The sequence below is a fragment of the Cydia amplana genome, chromosome 17 (genome assembly GCF_948474715.1).
Source record: "Cydia amplana chromosome 17, ilCydAmpl1.1, whole genome shotgun sequence".
In the NCBI taxonomy this organism is placed as follows: domain Eukaryota; kingdom Metazoa; phylum Arthropoda; class Insecta; order Lepidoptera; family Tortricidae; genus Cydia; species Cydia amplana.
The window spans coordinates 9,373,352-9,389,039 of NC_086085.1; the positions used below are offsets into that span (position 1 = coordinate 9,373,352).

General features: G+C 39.1%; 3 protein-coding genes across 4 annotated transcripts in view; all 3 read left to right on the forward strand.

Annotated features, from left to right (window-relative positions):
* The window catches only part of LOC134655923 (uncharacterized), a 65,456-nt gene that overhangs the window by 17,666 nt on the left and 32,102 nt on the right, over positions 1–15,688 (forward strand). The gene's annotated exons all lie outside the window — the stretch shown is intronic.
* LOC134656141 (zinc finger protein 3-like) lies at positions 12–8,868 on the forward strand. Its single transcript, XM_063511662.1, has 10 exons — positions 12–341; positions 430–717; positions 1,096–1,246; positions 1,454–1,563; positions 2,338–2,525; positions 3,524–3,660; positions 4,116–4,324; positions 5,542–5,703; positions 7,208–7,336; positions 8,656–8,868. Exons 1-10 carry the CDS (start codon positions 165–167, stop codon positions 8,866–8,868), a joined length of 1,764 nt encoding a protein of 587 aa, XP_063367732.1. The 5' UTR covers positions 12–164.
* Positions 11,453–15,301, forward strand: LOC134655993 (3'(2'),5'-bisphosphate nucleotidase 1). 2 transcript variants are annotated; one of them, XM_063511508.1, is made up of 6 exons: positions 11,453–11,620; positions 11,913–12,032; positions 12,111–12,255; positions 12,564–12,668; positions 13,248–13,534; positions 14,953–15,301. In XM_063511508.1, the coding sequence occupies exons 1-6, from the start codon at positions 11,501–11,503 to the stop codon at positions 15,214–15,216; spliced, it is 1,041 nt and encodes a 346-aa protein (XP_063367578.1). In that variant the 5' UTR covers positions 11,453–11,500; the 3' UTR covers positions 15,217–15,301. The 2 variants fall into 2 exon arrangements, with proteins under 2 accessions (XP_063367578.1, XP_063367579.1); XM_063511509.1 differs by lacking the exon at positions 12,564–12,668 and having other exon boundaries at positions 11,456–11,620; positions 14,953–15,299.

Here is a 15,688-nt window from a genome sequence, read left to right on the forward strand (position 1 = left end):
GTGACGTGGCGAACTCGACAGCCCGCAGCCCGAAGCCCTATGCCAAAGCCAACGCCAAGCCCAGCGCCTGAGCGAAAGTAATATCAAAATTAGCTAAGAAGAGAAACTGGATGTGTTATTGTAAATATCCATTGATCAAGGAGCAGATGATATACTAAGTAATCATGCCACCAGGTAAAAAAACGGGAAGACCTCCGGGCTCTAAGAATAAAAAGGCTACTTTTAAAAATAAATGCAATTACTGTTCCATTGTACTGAAATGCAGGAGTGATATGTTGAAACATTTACGTGTATGCAGTCAGAAGAAGCTAGCTAAACATAGGGATCTTGATCCCAAAAAGGTAAACATTGTAATACAAAGTTTTGTACATGCAGATATTTTATCTTGATCCATTTTATCTATAATTTTATCGTGTTTATTTATAACAGGCCGTGTACAGCTGCACACAATGCACCAAGAAGTTCAGGTTTGAGAATAGTTTTACCAAACATCTAAAGATGGAGCATTCCAAGCTCCAAACTGCAGTGGGCTGCAAGCAATGTAATGTCCGCTGCCCAAACCAGAGAGCCCTTAAAGAGCACATTGCTAATGTGCATGAGCGGGAGATATTTGAGTGTGAGCATTGCAAGAAGCAGTTTGTCAGACGGGCCCATGTGTTACGCCACATTGCTCAAAAAGGCTGTGATGGATCAGGAGTTAAAATGTTCCCTTGTGAAGTAAGTTATCAATTTCATAACTTTTCATATAATATTAATATTCATAACATCAGTTTTATTTTTTTATCATAACCGAAACAATCAATTGTTTGGTGTATAGTTTTTAGAATTACTTTTGCTAAGACCATCATGCGTAAGTTACTTAAAATATTCCATTTAATAATCTCCAAATTTTTAGTCTCGGCCACCCTAGTCCTCAGGCCCTGTAACAAGTATGGTTGGGGCCCCAACTTAAGTACCCATGTCGCCATACTAATTGTATAGAAAAGTGGATACTTACGTTAGGGAACTGACTGTACTAGCTGCCATAGGCCTTAGGGCAAATCTGCCACTGTCCAAATCTATAGAAGTTATCATTCTAATTAATGTTTATTTCAGATTTGCAACGCCTCATTCACACGCAAAGACAACTTGATAGTTCACCTCCGATTGCAGCACATCAACAAGAACAATTTCCATTGCAAACACTGCACCTACCACACCAAGAACTTCTCCAAGCTGATCATTCACACCCAGAAGAATCACTTAGGTGATCATTAGAATATATATAACATATTATAAGATTTAAACTGTATTTTTATGAAGAATTTTATGGCTTGCAAACTATAAGTTTTACAGTTTTAAAATTTTCGGTCCAGCACTGTCTATAGACATCAAATATACTTTACAACAACTTAATAGAAATTGCTGATACGAAAGTCCTTATAGTCATAAGATATTTAATTTTTTCTTACAGATCCAAAAAACTATTTTGAGTGTGATCACTGTAGCAAAGTGACGAGCTCTAGGGCTGCTATGGCCAAGCATTTAGAAATCCATGGAGAAAAGAAATATGAATGTGATGTGGTAAGTTATTTTATTAGTTGCAATGTTATACTGAGTTGATAATTCAATATGTTTTGTAAGCTTGAATGATCCATTGAGTATTTTTTTCTTCTGCTGCTATTGATTGTAAAGGGTAAGTAAAACTTTTACTTTGCTAAAGTGTAGCACCTTCTGGATTCTAATAATAAGTGTATTCCCAGTTGTGTAGTTTTGTCATTAGTCTATGCAGTTTTTGTACCCAATTGTAATGATTAATCATCTGAGTGATAGTATTAATTATGGTGTATGATCAATTTTGCTATTATCGTGTATGTGACTAGATCCTGTGTATGTAGTTTGTTCCATGGGTAGTTTTGTTTCCAGGAGATATGTTATTTTTGTTGTTTCATTTGTATGTAGTTTATAAGTATGTAACTTTCCTCGTTTTTAGGGTTCCGTACCTAAAGGGTAAAAACGGGACCCTATTACTAAGACTACGCTGTCCGTCCGTCCGTCCGTCTGTCACCAGGCTGTATCTCACGAACCGTGATAGCTAGACAGTTGACATTTTCACAGATGATGTATTTCTGTTGCCGCTATAACAACAAATACTAAAAACAGAATAAAATAAAGATTTAAGTGGGGCTCCCATACAACAAACGTGATTTTTGACCGAAGTTAAGCAACGTCGGGCGGGGTCAGTACTTGGATGGGTGACCGTTTTTTTGCCTGTTTTGCTCTATTTTTTGTTGATGGTGCGGAACCCTCCGTCCGACTCGCACTTGGCCGGTTTTTAACATCATGTTCTGAATACAGTGTGGCTACGCAACTTACACGATAGAGGTGATCCGTCGTCACGTGCTCATCCACGTGGAGGACAAGCCGTACAAGTGCGCGATCTGCGGCCAGTCGTACATCCAGCGCTCGCAGCTGCAGCGCCACCTGGTGAAGCACACAGGCAACATGTGCGGCAAGTGCGGGGGCACCTTCAGCTCCAAAGCCAGGTGTGTATTCTGTGTTTTTTAATTCTTACTACACGTGAGGACAAGCCGTACAAGTGCGCGGTCTGTGGCCAGTCGTAGGTACATTCAGCGCGCGCCAGGTCCCAACTCCAAAGCCAGGTGTGTGGATACTGCGCTCACTGCTAGTACACGTCGCGGCCACGCTGGACATAAGCGCGGTCTACGGGCAGTTGTACAGAATAGTACAGATTGATTATACAAAACCAACACGAATGAAATGCAAGTCGCACCCGTGAATGCTTCCAATCCGACCCGCGTAGCTGGAGAGCCAAAGACTCATACAGTCAAGTGCAAAAACATGGGTGTAGACAACTTGCTCAAAAATATGTCCTATAGTTGTTAATTCACTGACATAAGAGCTATGGGACATAATTTTGAGATGATTTGTGCACCCGTATTTTCACACTTGACTGCAACAGCAGACCAAAATTGTGAGTGTTATTAAATTGTACAACGGGACCTAATCGCGTATCTAAGTTTTAAGATTTACCTCCGACGTTTCGAGGACGGCGTTGTCCTCGTGGTCTAGGACAAGACTGGCTAAAGTTGACATCAACATCTTCTAACCGCGCGAGTATTTCAGTCTGACAGACTGACTAACGTAAATTCCTAGTAGCTAAGGTTAAATATTAGTATCTTATGTTTAGGCATTTTATGTGTGCAATAATAAAATATTTTTTATTTTCAAATAAAATATTATGGTACCATCAAGTTGATCTTATGATCGAGACAGGAGGTGACCATAGGAATTCTGTGATAAAACTACACAACCCAATTGTGTTTGGGTTTGTGGGAGTTGTCTTAATGAGTGCTAATTAAAAAACTCATATAATTATAGTGCTACCATAATTGTTTCGGACACTTTGAATGTTGCTCATAACCACCATCATCATTCATCATTTACCATGTAAAACTTTTGAAATTTCTACAAAATGGGTGAAGGAATAAGTTAGGCATATAAACAATTTCCCTTATTCCAGCTTGATAATCCACCAGCGCGAGCACCTGGGGCTGGATAAGCTGTTGTGCCCATACGAAGACTGCTCGTACTCCAAGAAGGAGTTCAGCAGCGAAGCGAGCCTCACCAATCATGTCAAGACTCATTTAGATGAAAAACGTGAGTATAAAGGGAAAGAGTGTGAGTCAATGGAAAAACAGTGCCTACTTAAATTGGACGCAAATTCAACTAATATACTGTACGACTTTTTGGCTATAGGGACGTGCATGAATGCATGATTGTTTATTGAAGAGAAGGAACAATGTGGAGTTAAAGTTTTCGATTTAGGCCACGCCATACAGTGGAAAATCCTCCAATATGCACGGTCCTTAATAAAAATTATCTTAACAACTGAACGGCCATGCATTTCCAGTCCAAAATAAACAAATTAGACATCCTCTTTGCTATTTTTATGTGCGCTTCACATTGAATACGGATCAGCAGTATCAGCACGCCGCCGCGATGTGCGAGTACGACAACGCTATATACATGCAAAACGCTGTTTTGCTCGCGCATGCATTACTGTGATAACCAGTATATTGAGTGTTTAAAAACGCCCGTTCCATCTGTCGCAGCGTTCCAATGCGCCGTGTGCAAGAAGCGGTTCCACAACGAGATCAACCAGCGGCGGCACGTGCTGACGCACCAGCTGGACCGGCCGCGGCGCTGCATGTACTGCGTGAACGCGCGCGCCTACGTGCGCGGCGAGCAGCTCGTCAAGCACGTGCGCAAGTGCCACCCCGACCTGTTCCGCGCGCACCTGCAGCACGTGCGCCGCGTGCTGGTCAGTTCTACGAGGAGTCGCGAGAACCACTCCCGAGCGATTTTAATTTTTTAACATGCAGAAACGTCTGCGAACGATGCTATTAAGCTTAGAATAAATTTAAATTGTGGCTGGATAAATTTAAATCGATGTAGAGGGCGTGAGTTCAAGTCTCACCCAAGACAGTAATTTTTAGGGTTCCGTATCCAAAGGGTAAAAACGGGACCCTATTACTAAGACTCCGCTGTCCGTCCGTCCGTCCGTCCGTCCGTCTGTCACCAGGCTGTATCTCACGAACCGTGATAGCTAGACAGTTGAAATTTTCACAGATGATGTATTTCTGTTGCCGCTATAACAACAAATACTAAAAACAGAATAAAATAAAGATTTAAGTGGGGCTCCCATACAACAAACGTGATTTTTGACCGAAGTTAAGCAACGTCGGGAGGGGTCAGTACTTGGATGGGTGACCGTTTTTTTGCTTGTTTTGCTCTATTTTTTGTTGATGGTGCGGAACGCTCCGTGCGCGAGTCCGACTCGCACTTGGCCGGTTTTTTTTCCACTCTAAAACTTATTCTAAGTCAAAATTAGTATGGGTACCACATCGTAACTGGTGAATTTCCAATCTGACTTGGAACTCCGGTAGCCGTTTAAGAAGTGTAAAGCTCTTACGGTAGATGTCGCTCGGGTCCCCTTGATCAATTTGGTAGACAGATTTGCTGGCTATGGATGAGGTCTTGGTAGCTCAGATGGCAGAGCGCTGGGGTATCGATCCAGAGACAGTGAGTTCAAGTCTCACCCAAGACAGTAATTTTTCCACTTTTAAATTTACAGGGCGTATTTACTTGTATCGTGTAGTGGCAACGCGCCGGAGCAGAGTACTTGGCGTCGTGCGCAACCCTAGGGCTAACTTAAAGGCATACTAAATCGTATGCCATCGTAAAATTCGCAAAAAATATTCTTAGGGAAATTTTATAGTACTGTATACCGTAAAGTTAGTCACTCAGACTTACGTTTAGGTTTAATTTTCAGACTAATCTGAAACACAAATAGGCGTTTTACAATCGAGATTGAGTACATTTGTTAAGTTGTACCTATTGGAATTATTTGCAATGAGGTGGATTTGCACGTCAAGACATCGCAGCCAACCTAGTACCTACAGATAGCCTACCAGAGAGGTTTCGCTTAAACAGATTCTTATTATTTCACAACCAAACAAAAACGTGCCTTATCCCCAGGGCACAAGCAACAAGATAGACCGGGTGAAGAAATCGGAATTGGACTCGATCCTGAACGTGCTGGACGCGGAGTCGGAGCGGATCCTGCAGGGCTACGGCGAGGGCGTGCTGTACGGCGGCGTCCAAGACGTGGAGCCCGACGAGATCGAGCTGCCGCTCAAGGTAATGTGTAGAGATGCACCGGATATCCGGTTACTATCCGGTACCCGGCCTATCCGGCCGTTATTTTAGTATCCGGCCGGATGCCGGATAGTGGCCTACTATCCGGCCGGATACCGGATAGTAAAATTAACACATTTTGGGGTAAAAAATGAAATCTAAAAACAGTCACGGTCATAATGCTAACGACACAGTAGATAGAAATGAATACGTAACCAATGTCACACAATACACTTATTTGTTTACACAAAAATACGCGCGCGCACTTGTAACAGTTGTAACTATAAACGAACTTACTACGTAATGACATGATAAAACTCGTTACGATCCTAGAAATGTGTCCGCGAGAACGTTCACTACGAAACAGGTGGAAACCTGCACGGCGCGCACCTGCAAAACTCAAAATATAGGTATAGTTCCGCGGGCCGAATATCCGGCGGCCGGATACCGGATATTCGGCCAGTGTCCAGGCCGGATATCCGGTATCCGGTATCCGGCTAAACAACTATCCGTTGCATCTCTAGTAATGTGCCACCCTCTTAATAAATCCCTTCACTACATAGTATAAAACAAAGTCGCTTCCCGCTGTCTGTCTGTATGTATGCTTAGATCTTTAAAACTACACAACGGATTTTGATGCGGTTTTTTGAAGTGAAAACTTCTTTAGCGGCGCTGTGCACTTTTTGAGGTGGGGAAAAAATGTTAAACTCGCGACAGGTCACGTGACCGACAGATTGAAAATTCGTAAGACGGACACGTGACCTGATCGAAAAACTGTTACAATGTCATTGAGTTTTCACTTCTGCCGAAGTGCGACCCGTTGTTTTTTTTTTAAATAGTTAAGAGTGATTCAAGAGGAAGTTTTATGTATAATTTGTTAACCCGTGCGAAGCCGGGGCGGGTCGCTAGTAATTCATATAAACCTTATTGTATTTTCGTGACGTGACGGCGACAAAAGAAATCTATTCATAGCTTTATCCATCTTTATCCACGTGATAAAATAACTGTCACTGTTTAACACCGTGGGAAAGAAAGTGACGGACACCGTTTTATCACGCTGTCACGTAGACAAGAACGACCATCATATCCGTACAGGGTGCATTATTAGTATTAAGTACCTTTTCCAATATGTTTTTTCTAATTTTCATGCTGCCTTTAAAAATGTAGCCCCATATAAAAGAAAAATTGCAGTAAAAGCAAAAGTATAGGTGCAGAAAGAAAAAGTATTTTTACAATAAAAGGGTTAATCAACTTTTTCTTGTCACACGTTGCTACATGGTTACGGTCTCCTGAGTCACTTTTAAAATTCTAGGTTTTTCGTATTTAAATGAACCAAACTTGCATTTTATGGTAGTTGTAAGACCTTTCCATTATGGGACATCTACTGAGCATGTTAGTAGAAAATGGTACAGCAGTTCTTGTAACAATCTATGCTACTATTGTCTCCTCGCTGATGGGACAGATTAACAACAAGAAGTAGTTGATTGACCCAAAAATTTAATTCCAGATTGAAAAGACTGAAAATCCTCTGATGTCGGAAGAGGAGTTAGCCGAGAGCCTGAAGAAGTTGCTGACGCAGCTCATCGATATAGAGAAGCTGGAGTGCTTCGGCTGGCCCGACGAGAGCGTCGACCTGGTGACCAATTTTTTTTAACTTCTGGATTTATTGCTTATTTAAGCTTTTCTTTTATTTTTGTTTTTGCCACTTTAGTGTTATTTCTACTTAGAATCACGAGCTCTTTCATTTTTCCTATTGTGTTACCATTTCCCCATATACCTACTTTGTATGGTGGTAACAAAAAGGAAAGTTTGAAAAATGTATGGAAATTTTAGGACATTCTTTTTTTCTCCTATAAGGATGAAAAGGGCTCGCGATCCTGACTAGAAATAACATAAAAGTGGCAAAAAATTTCACAATATATAAAAATGGCAAAAAGTAAAAGAAACGCTCATTTAAGCATTTGCCAATATCAAAGTGTCGATTTCCACATTTGAAGAAAACAGTTGCGATAATTTTGCATTTTTGTTAACACGATTTATACAGCGAGTCTCATAAAAACGAGTAGGTTGAACGAGTGAGAGATTTTGTTTTATAATTCATACAGTAGTCCTTAAGTTCCCATTATCTGGAGTACTCGTAATGTTCAGCCGCGAGTGGCATTGAAAATAATAATTCGCCTTTAATTTTTTTATGAATTGAATGGCTACTAAAAATTCAAGTGAGTGAAACCGTTGTCGTCTAAACAGTTTAAAATATGTCTCACGAAAGTTTAATATCGAGAATTGAATGGCGGCTAAGGTTATCAGCTAGGTGGCAAAACTATTATTCTTTAAAAAACTATTTATTTCCTTACAAATTACTATGTATCTATAGTAGAAATCAGTGGTGGGCAAACTTTTTTCACGGGGGGCCAGAAAGCTTGATAAATTTCGGAGGAGGGCCAGCATTGCAGCAAAACTGGAATTTTTAAAATTTTACGGTTTTATATAAAAGTGCAATTATGCTGCAATTCCGGCCCTCCTCTTGAAACTTCTCAAGCTTTTTTTTTACAGCAAAAAGAAAACAAAAATATAAATACATATATATATACTGGGTCAACCAAATCTTGTCAGTAAATAGGAACAAAAAAAACTATACTCATCCTTTTCTTTTGGGTGTTAGTACTAAGTGTAAGACAAAGATAGTATGATTCTCTCTGTCTATGTTTGAAATCAAACAGACCTTTGACACACTATATAAGTATATATTTATTTCAAATTAATTATTCATCTATCTATCTATCTATATGTATTCAACAAATATTTTACTTCATAACGGGTGAATCCTCAAAATATAATTATCGCGGGCCATATACAAATTATTTCAATGTATCCGCGGCGGGCCGGATAAAATGGTTTCGCGGGCCGTACTTTGCCCACCACTGGTATAAATATTGACGCACATTTTGTCCGTAGGTCCTAGAAAAGGTGATAGAGCAATGCGGCGCGCGCGCCGCCGACCGCTTGCGCTGGACGCGCGTGCAGCGCCTGCGCGAGAACACCAAGCAGCTGTTCCTGTACGTCATCGAGGACGCCAACATCGCGCGCATGCTCGACACGCACACCATCGACCAGATCGTCAAGCACATCCTCACGCAGGTCGCCGACACCGACGCCACGGAAATATAGACCTTGTGGCTATGATATTATATAACCATAGATAGGTTATACTCATACTTGAGGAGCACAAAAAATACTTCCATATTTATTTCTGTGCCTACGAAGAAATCTGTTATTTTTGATTAATTTTCTCAATCCATCCATCTTTGTCACACTCGTTGTTAAAAATAAGGTCGACCCTTTCTCTTTCGGTGTGCGGGAGCTCGTTAGCACGTGCACATTCCTCGCTTGTCCAGCCGCGACTAAAGGCAACTTGTCCAATTTGTCACAAGTTAAGTGCTTCAATTTTCGAACGCCTATAACCTATCTTGAGTTATAAATCATTGCCTTGTGGCTATTGGCGAGGTCGTCGAGGGAGAAGTGGCGCTGATTGTCACAAACACGCGTAATCTTATGGATGTCAAATATGAATGAGAACACTTAAATCAAACAACAAGATCGAGCAATGACTATCTGTTTATTTTTAGAGGCGGGTAGCTCTCACAAATTATCCTTACCCACATATCTCATACATAATATGACAGCGGCAGCCGTTGTAAGGCTTAGCACGCACTGCGGTTTTTAAAAAGCGGTTCCGCTACCGCAAAAAATGTAACGTACGGCATTCTTAAATCGCAAGTGCGTGCGCTTATAAAGAATGCTGTACGTTACATTTTTTGCGGTAGCGGAACCGCTTTTTAAAAACCGCAGTGCGTGCTAAGCCTAACTAATTTTACTCCATACGATTTAACGTAGAAAAGCTGACAAAATGAGGGTAGCACCAGTCGTGCACCTATCGAATAACGATAGAGCTTACAAACCTCTGCACCTGCAAACCTCTGACTTGAAATGCCAACCTCTAATTTAATTATTTTGGGATTGTTCTCTTTCACAGAAAGTTGTGCTGTGTGTACTGTGTATTGACACAGCATAGAGCAATGGTTTGTATCTAAAGACAGATACCAATACAAATATTATGGCCAGTTAGGCGAACCGTCTAACGCGTCCTGTTCTGGGGAATGCTTTGGAGGAGGGAATGATACCTAGTGGTACCTAGTACCTAGTACCACTACGCGAACGTCGAGCGATTCTTCGACTGGTTTATCGGAGATGATAATATCGCAGGTATGCTGGACACGTACTCTAGCAGAATAATCAGCACGTTAGCACATGCTGATGCAGGCCGGGCTTTAGACCTTATAGCAATAAGAATAGAGTTGGAAATAAGTATAATAGCATCATATCAGAGTTGAGATTAATTTTAATCATTATTTTAGGGCTATATGTGTATACAATCATATTACAATCGACAAGATATTTTATGTAATATTGTGTAGAGTGAATATTCACAAAAATACGCGCATTTTGTTTTGTACACCTCTTCATTAATAGTGGTTAGTTCTGCTATGAGGAGTGGCTTAAAATCGGTTTCAAATTTATTTTCCATTATTTATCGTTAGAAACAATTGTGCCTTGAAAGGTCATTTTATTGCACATGCCTGTTATACACTGTTCTGTCTTATAGATATAAGATGACACCCATTGTTAATTAAGTTTTACAGTAAATAAAGGCTGTCTACCCTAACAAGTTGTGGACGTATATTTTTGCAATATGTTTGGTGTTTGTAATTAAAACAAACATTCCAGACTTTAATCGAAGTGTTAAGTTTTGTTTTTAAGGGTATTAGAATAATATGTAATTTATTTACTCTTTAAACATAAATGCCAGACATGTCCCGCCCGAATACATTTAGAATTTGAACTTAAGTTTATAGTAATGCATGTTTATGAATTTTAATGTCCCAAGTCCCAACATTAGGAAACATGTTTGGTTTTAAAAGGTTAATGAGATAAAAGAACAAATAAAATATAATATTATAAGAAACTACAAATTACTATTACCATGTTGTATAAATAAGTTATGTTTAAGATGAGTTAGTTAAGTTTATAGTTTTAACTAGAATCAATATATTTTAAATAAGAATAATCATTGTTATAATAGAATATAAAAGATTACATTTTATTGAAAGTTTGGATAAAGCAACATATTTTATATACTTTGTAGAACTATTCCTACACTCACTTTTGTAAGATGTGGATCCATATAATATCAAATGAATATATGTGTTTATTGTGAGCAATATTGTCAATTTAAAAAACCACGTCTACATTTATTTTTAATAGATAGGTATAAATCACCTATGTCGTGCCTTTTATCACTATTCTTAATAAACTTTTACATATAATAAGGATGCGTCTGATTATATAAACCTTTAATTATATCATTCGTTGTAAAAAAAAACACCTTGAGAATTTTATTAAAACACTGAGTTCCTTTCATCAAATAAATAAAGTATAAACTAGTATAAAGATAAATACAAGTAGAGTTTCATACTTGCTGCTTCCCGGTGAAAGCATGCATAGATTATATATAGTGCATGCTCAGGTAAAAAGTGACCGGAACTCACCTTGGCTTTAGTGTTGCCCGCCCGCACGAACACTGACGTTTATTATCAGCTGTGACATGGCTGTGACGTGACGTTTGTTTGTAATTGGCGAAGTACCGTTCGCTCACCCACTTGGGCCGCTTGTGTCGTGGATGGGAAAAAGTTTTCTGCACTGCCCGACTAAAAAGTAACTCAGTAAAATAAGATAATCCAAAATGTCCGTCAGCGCTCCTCTTATTGTAAGGTTATTAGCTTCATCGGTGTCAGTTGCTGGCCGAGCTGGAAAAATAGTGAGAGATGTGATGAGCAAGGGAGAGTTGGGGATTGTTGAAAAGGTTTGTTTTTATGAGCCATGCCTTGCTTATTTTGCGTTTGGCCATTGCGTCCATACCTTTTCTATATTAAAAATATATCGGCACATATATTCATTCACTTAGCCTTGATAATGATTATGTTCTTGGCATTACATCATACAATTAAATAAAAAAATATATCTTTACAATCATGATAACGTTATAATTGCTAATATTGAAAATTTAGGTATTACATCAATGATACATGTTTCAATAACTGTAATGCATTTTTATAAATATTACAATTTTAATTATATTTTTTTATAATCATCAGGGAAAGGATGACTATCAGACGGAAGCAGACAGGTCTGCAGAGAAATGTATTGTTGCATCCCTCTCCAAACAGTATCCAAAAGCCAGCATTATTGGAGAGGAAGATAGCTCAGTGGAAGAGGTTAGGTGTTTATCTTCTGACAATATTGTATGCCAGCTAATGTACAGTCCTTCCTAATTCTTGTATTTCCATTTTCAGGGTGAGGTGTCACCAGACTGGATAGTGGTTGATGCAGATAAGGAGGTGTTAGGTCTGGAGTGCCCGGCTAGCCTGAAAGGGGTGAAGGAGGAGGACATAGTAGTGTGGGTTGATCCCCTTGATGGAACTTCTGAGTACACTCAAGGTAGGTTGATGTAACATATATTGGATTAACAAGTGGTATCTACTCTATTTAAAGCAATCTCTTCATGAAGGATGATGGTGACTGAACTGCAAAACTTTTAAGTTGTCCGTAGTTAGTATCTACAATTCTACTGGGCTAAGCAAGCATTTCTTTGGTTACTACATTTAGATTTATTTTTTAAATCCAAGTGTATTAACAACCATTAATTTGGTTCATGTCACAGTCAGTAATGAATGTAGATACTAATGATAAGCATAGTACTGCAGAATTGTGTACATGCTTTACAATAAATATTTTATAAATTCTAGGTGCCCTAATGTTGAAGAGAGATCCTTGGGAAAGATGGAAAATGTATTTGAGCCACCCTTTTATCAGTATGAAGTGGTACTTAAGTCTACTTCATTCAAATTTTGGTAATTTAAAAAAATTATGATTTCATGGGTTTTTTTTTGTACATCTCGGAATACTAACTTCATAGTTCATGTTATATAGTTTAGTGATTTTTTTAAATATCTGTAACCACCCTTCTCAAGGATGTAGATTTACAGGCAAGTAGATGCATAAGTAAATGTTTTATTTGTAATCTTTCTGTTTCCTTTATACATCTAACCATTTTCATTTACATCCCTTAACTGCATGATTTATGACATATACATAATATTGCATGAGCCAAACTTGCTTTTATACTTTATAATAGGAGAATGAAATGTGTGCACATACCTCATACCAGGGATCGGAACCGGTTTTTTGGAAAAACTTAGAAATAACCATATTTTTCGAATTATTTTATACTCGAAATGTAGGACTCAGTTGTGTTTTTAGGTTACGACTTCGTATTATTATATTGCTCAATTAGAAATGAAGTAATTAGCAAAGAACGAAAAAATACCGTTTCCGTTCCCATACAAAAAATACCGGTATCCCATCCCTGCCTCATACAATATTCAATTACTCACTACAAATGTCAAATAATTAAAAATAAATTGTTGCAGGATTCTTGGAACATGTGACAGTTCTTATTGGAATCTCTGTCAATGAGAAACCAGTAGCTGGAGTGATTCATCAGCCATTTTTCAAAAATCAAACCGGAGGGGAGGTTAAAATGGGTAGAACTATCTGGGGGTTGTCCGAGATAGGTGTCGGAGGGTTCACGCCAGCCCCACCTCCAGGGTCCTTGATCATAACGACAACTAGAAGTCATTCTAATCCGGTGGTTGAAAAGGCGTTACAGGTCATGAATGCCGCTCAGATTCTAAGAGTTGGAGGTGCAGGATACAAGGTGGGTTTTAATTTGATTAACTAACAAGGAAAGGTACCAAATTGTCCAACTCAAATTTGATTTATTTTGATGTATGTACCTTTTACTCCTAAGTGGATACCGTAAAATGGGGTGAGTAGGCTCAAAACGGAAATTCAAACCTCGATAATATTTTATTTTTACATATGAAAACTGAATGGTGTATATAATAAGTGTTCCGGACGTTTGTATTTTAGTTTTTATTTTATTTTGGGTAGTTCCATTTCATAACTTTGACGATAAAGAGGAAAACCCACCTCACCCCGTAGTGCCTCGTATTTGGGGTGAGAGGGGTTTTCATACAAAGGTGATTTTGGAAGATTGTTGGATCGATTTTTTTTAATTCTGCCTATTACTATAGCTCCATTTTAAATTGGAATACATTATTTTTGTAGCAGTAGCCTTAAAATCCCTTCTCACCCCCCTCTCAAACCTTCTCTCCCCATTCATAACCCACCTCTCCCCGCGAAACCTACTCACCCCGTTTTACGGTAACTACTAGGAAAGTTGGGTAAGTACCTTTTCTTGTAAGTGGTATGGTGGTATTCCATTGGTAAAGCTGGTGGTTAGCAGAAAAAAAGGTAAATAAAATAAAAAATATATTTCTAAATCTTTTATATTAAAAATACCCACCCACCCCTTTATATGGGCCCATACCTTTTATATCGTTTACCACTTAAGCGTCACACGAACCCGGCGCCAGAGAGCCGCTCCCATACACCCATATAAGTTAAAGGTGTATTCGGGTAATTTTCAGTCCATATAGTAATCTCAAAATTATTTAATAATCACTCGTATTCCGTTGTAGTAAGAGTCCTCTTTCGGTATTATCCGTCACTTCCTTACTTACGTCACGTCACACACTTAGTGTTGACACCTTTCGAAATTACCCGAATATACCTTATGCCTTATGTAAAACTTCTACTTTATCTTTGTATTACACTTTCTAGCAACAACAATCTATCTATCTAATACCTTTAAACGAGCAATTCTTGTTTATTTATATATATATATATTTCGGGGATCACGGAAACGGCTCTAACGATTTCGATGAAATTTGGTATATAGGGGTTTTCGGGGGCGAAAAATTGATCTAGCTAGGTCTTATCTCTGGGAAAACGCGCATTTCCGAATTATTATATGTTTTCCGAGCGAAGTTCGGTCACCCAGATATTTAGTACCAAACAAAGATATTTGTTACTTGATTATTCATGTCAAATTTCATAACGTTGTTTTAAAATTAGAGTCTAACTTCTCACAAGAGAAAGACAAAACATCACGTGACCCCTTCCTTACATGATTACATGCTTCTCACAACATAGCCAATGTTTTATCCACTTATATTATGAACAGCATTGGCCCGATCATTATTGTGCAACATTTTTTTTTTTAATTTTTAGGTGTTACAACTTTTGGAAGGCAAAGCGTCAGTATACGTATTCGCCAGCCCAGGATGCAAGAAGTGGGACACATGCGCCCCCGAAGCGGTATTGTCAGCGGCGGGGGGCAAGCTCACGGACATCCTCGGGGACTTCTACAAATACGGTGCCTCGGCACCCAAGCCGAACAAGACTGGGGTCTTAGCTGCTGTCAACGATGAACTGCACAGCTACGCCCTGAACAGGATACCACAGGAACTGAAAGATACTCTAGCCAACAAATAGCTACGATTTATGTCACATGTTTAACTTCGTAAGGCCAAACCCCTAGACACGATACTCTAAATTTGATTGCCCTTAATAGGCCTATGCACACCGGGTGTGCGTTGTAATATACCTACAGATCCTTATGAGAATCGGCACACCGCTTGCGTGACGTGTGCGTGCGCGCCTGCGCGGCTCAAAGATTTTAGCGCACGCTCACGTGCACGTCTACGCACACGCAGCCAAGCAGCATGACAAAACGAGGTGATGGTTCTTATCGGTTAAAATTGAACGAAATATTCTTGATATTAATTCCTTTGAACAGTGGCTTAAGTAATTAATTATTCTTTTGGGAGCTATGGACTCAATCTTCCAGACATGCCAAACGAGGTTAAAAAATGGAGTGAAGGGGTAATCAATATTCGTAAGACGTACTTTATGGTTCACCAGAGATAATTACGTAATATTATATTTATGATGATGTGATAATTAA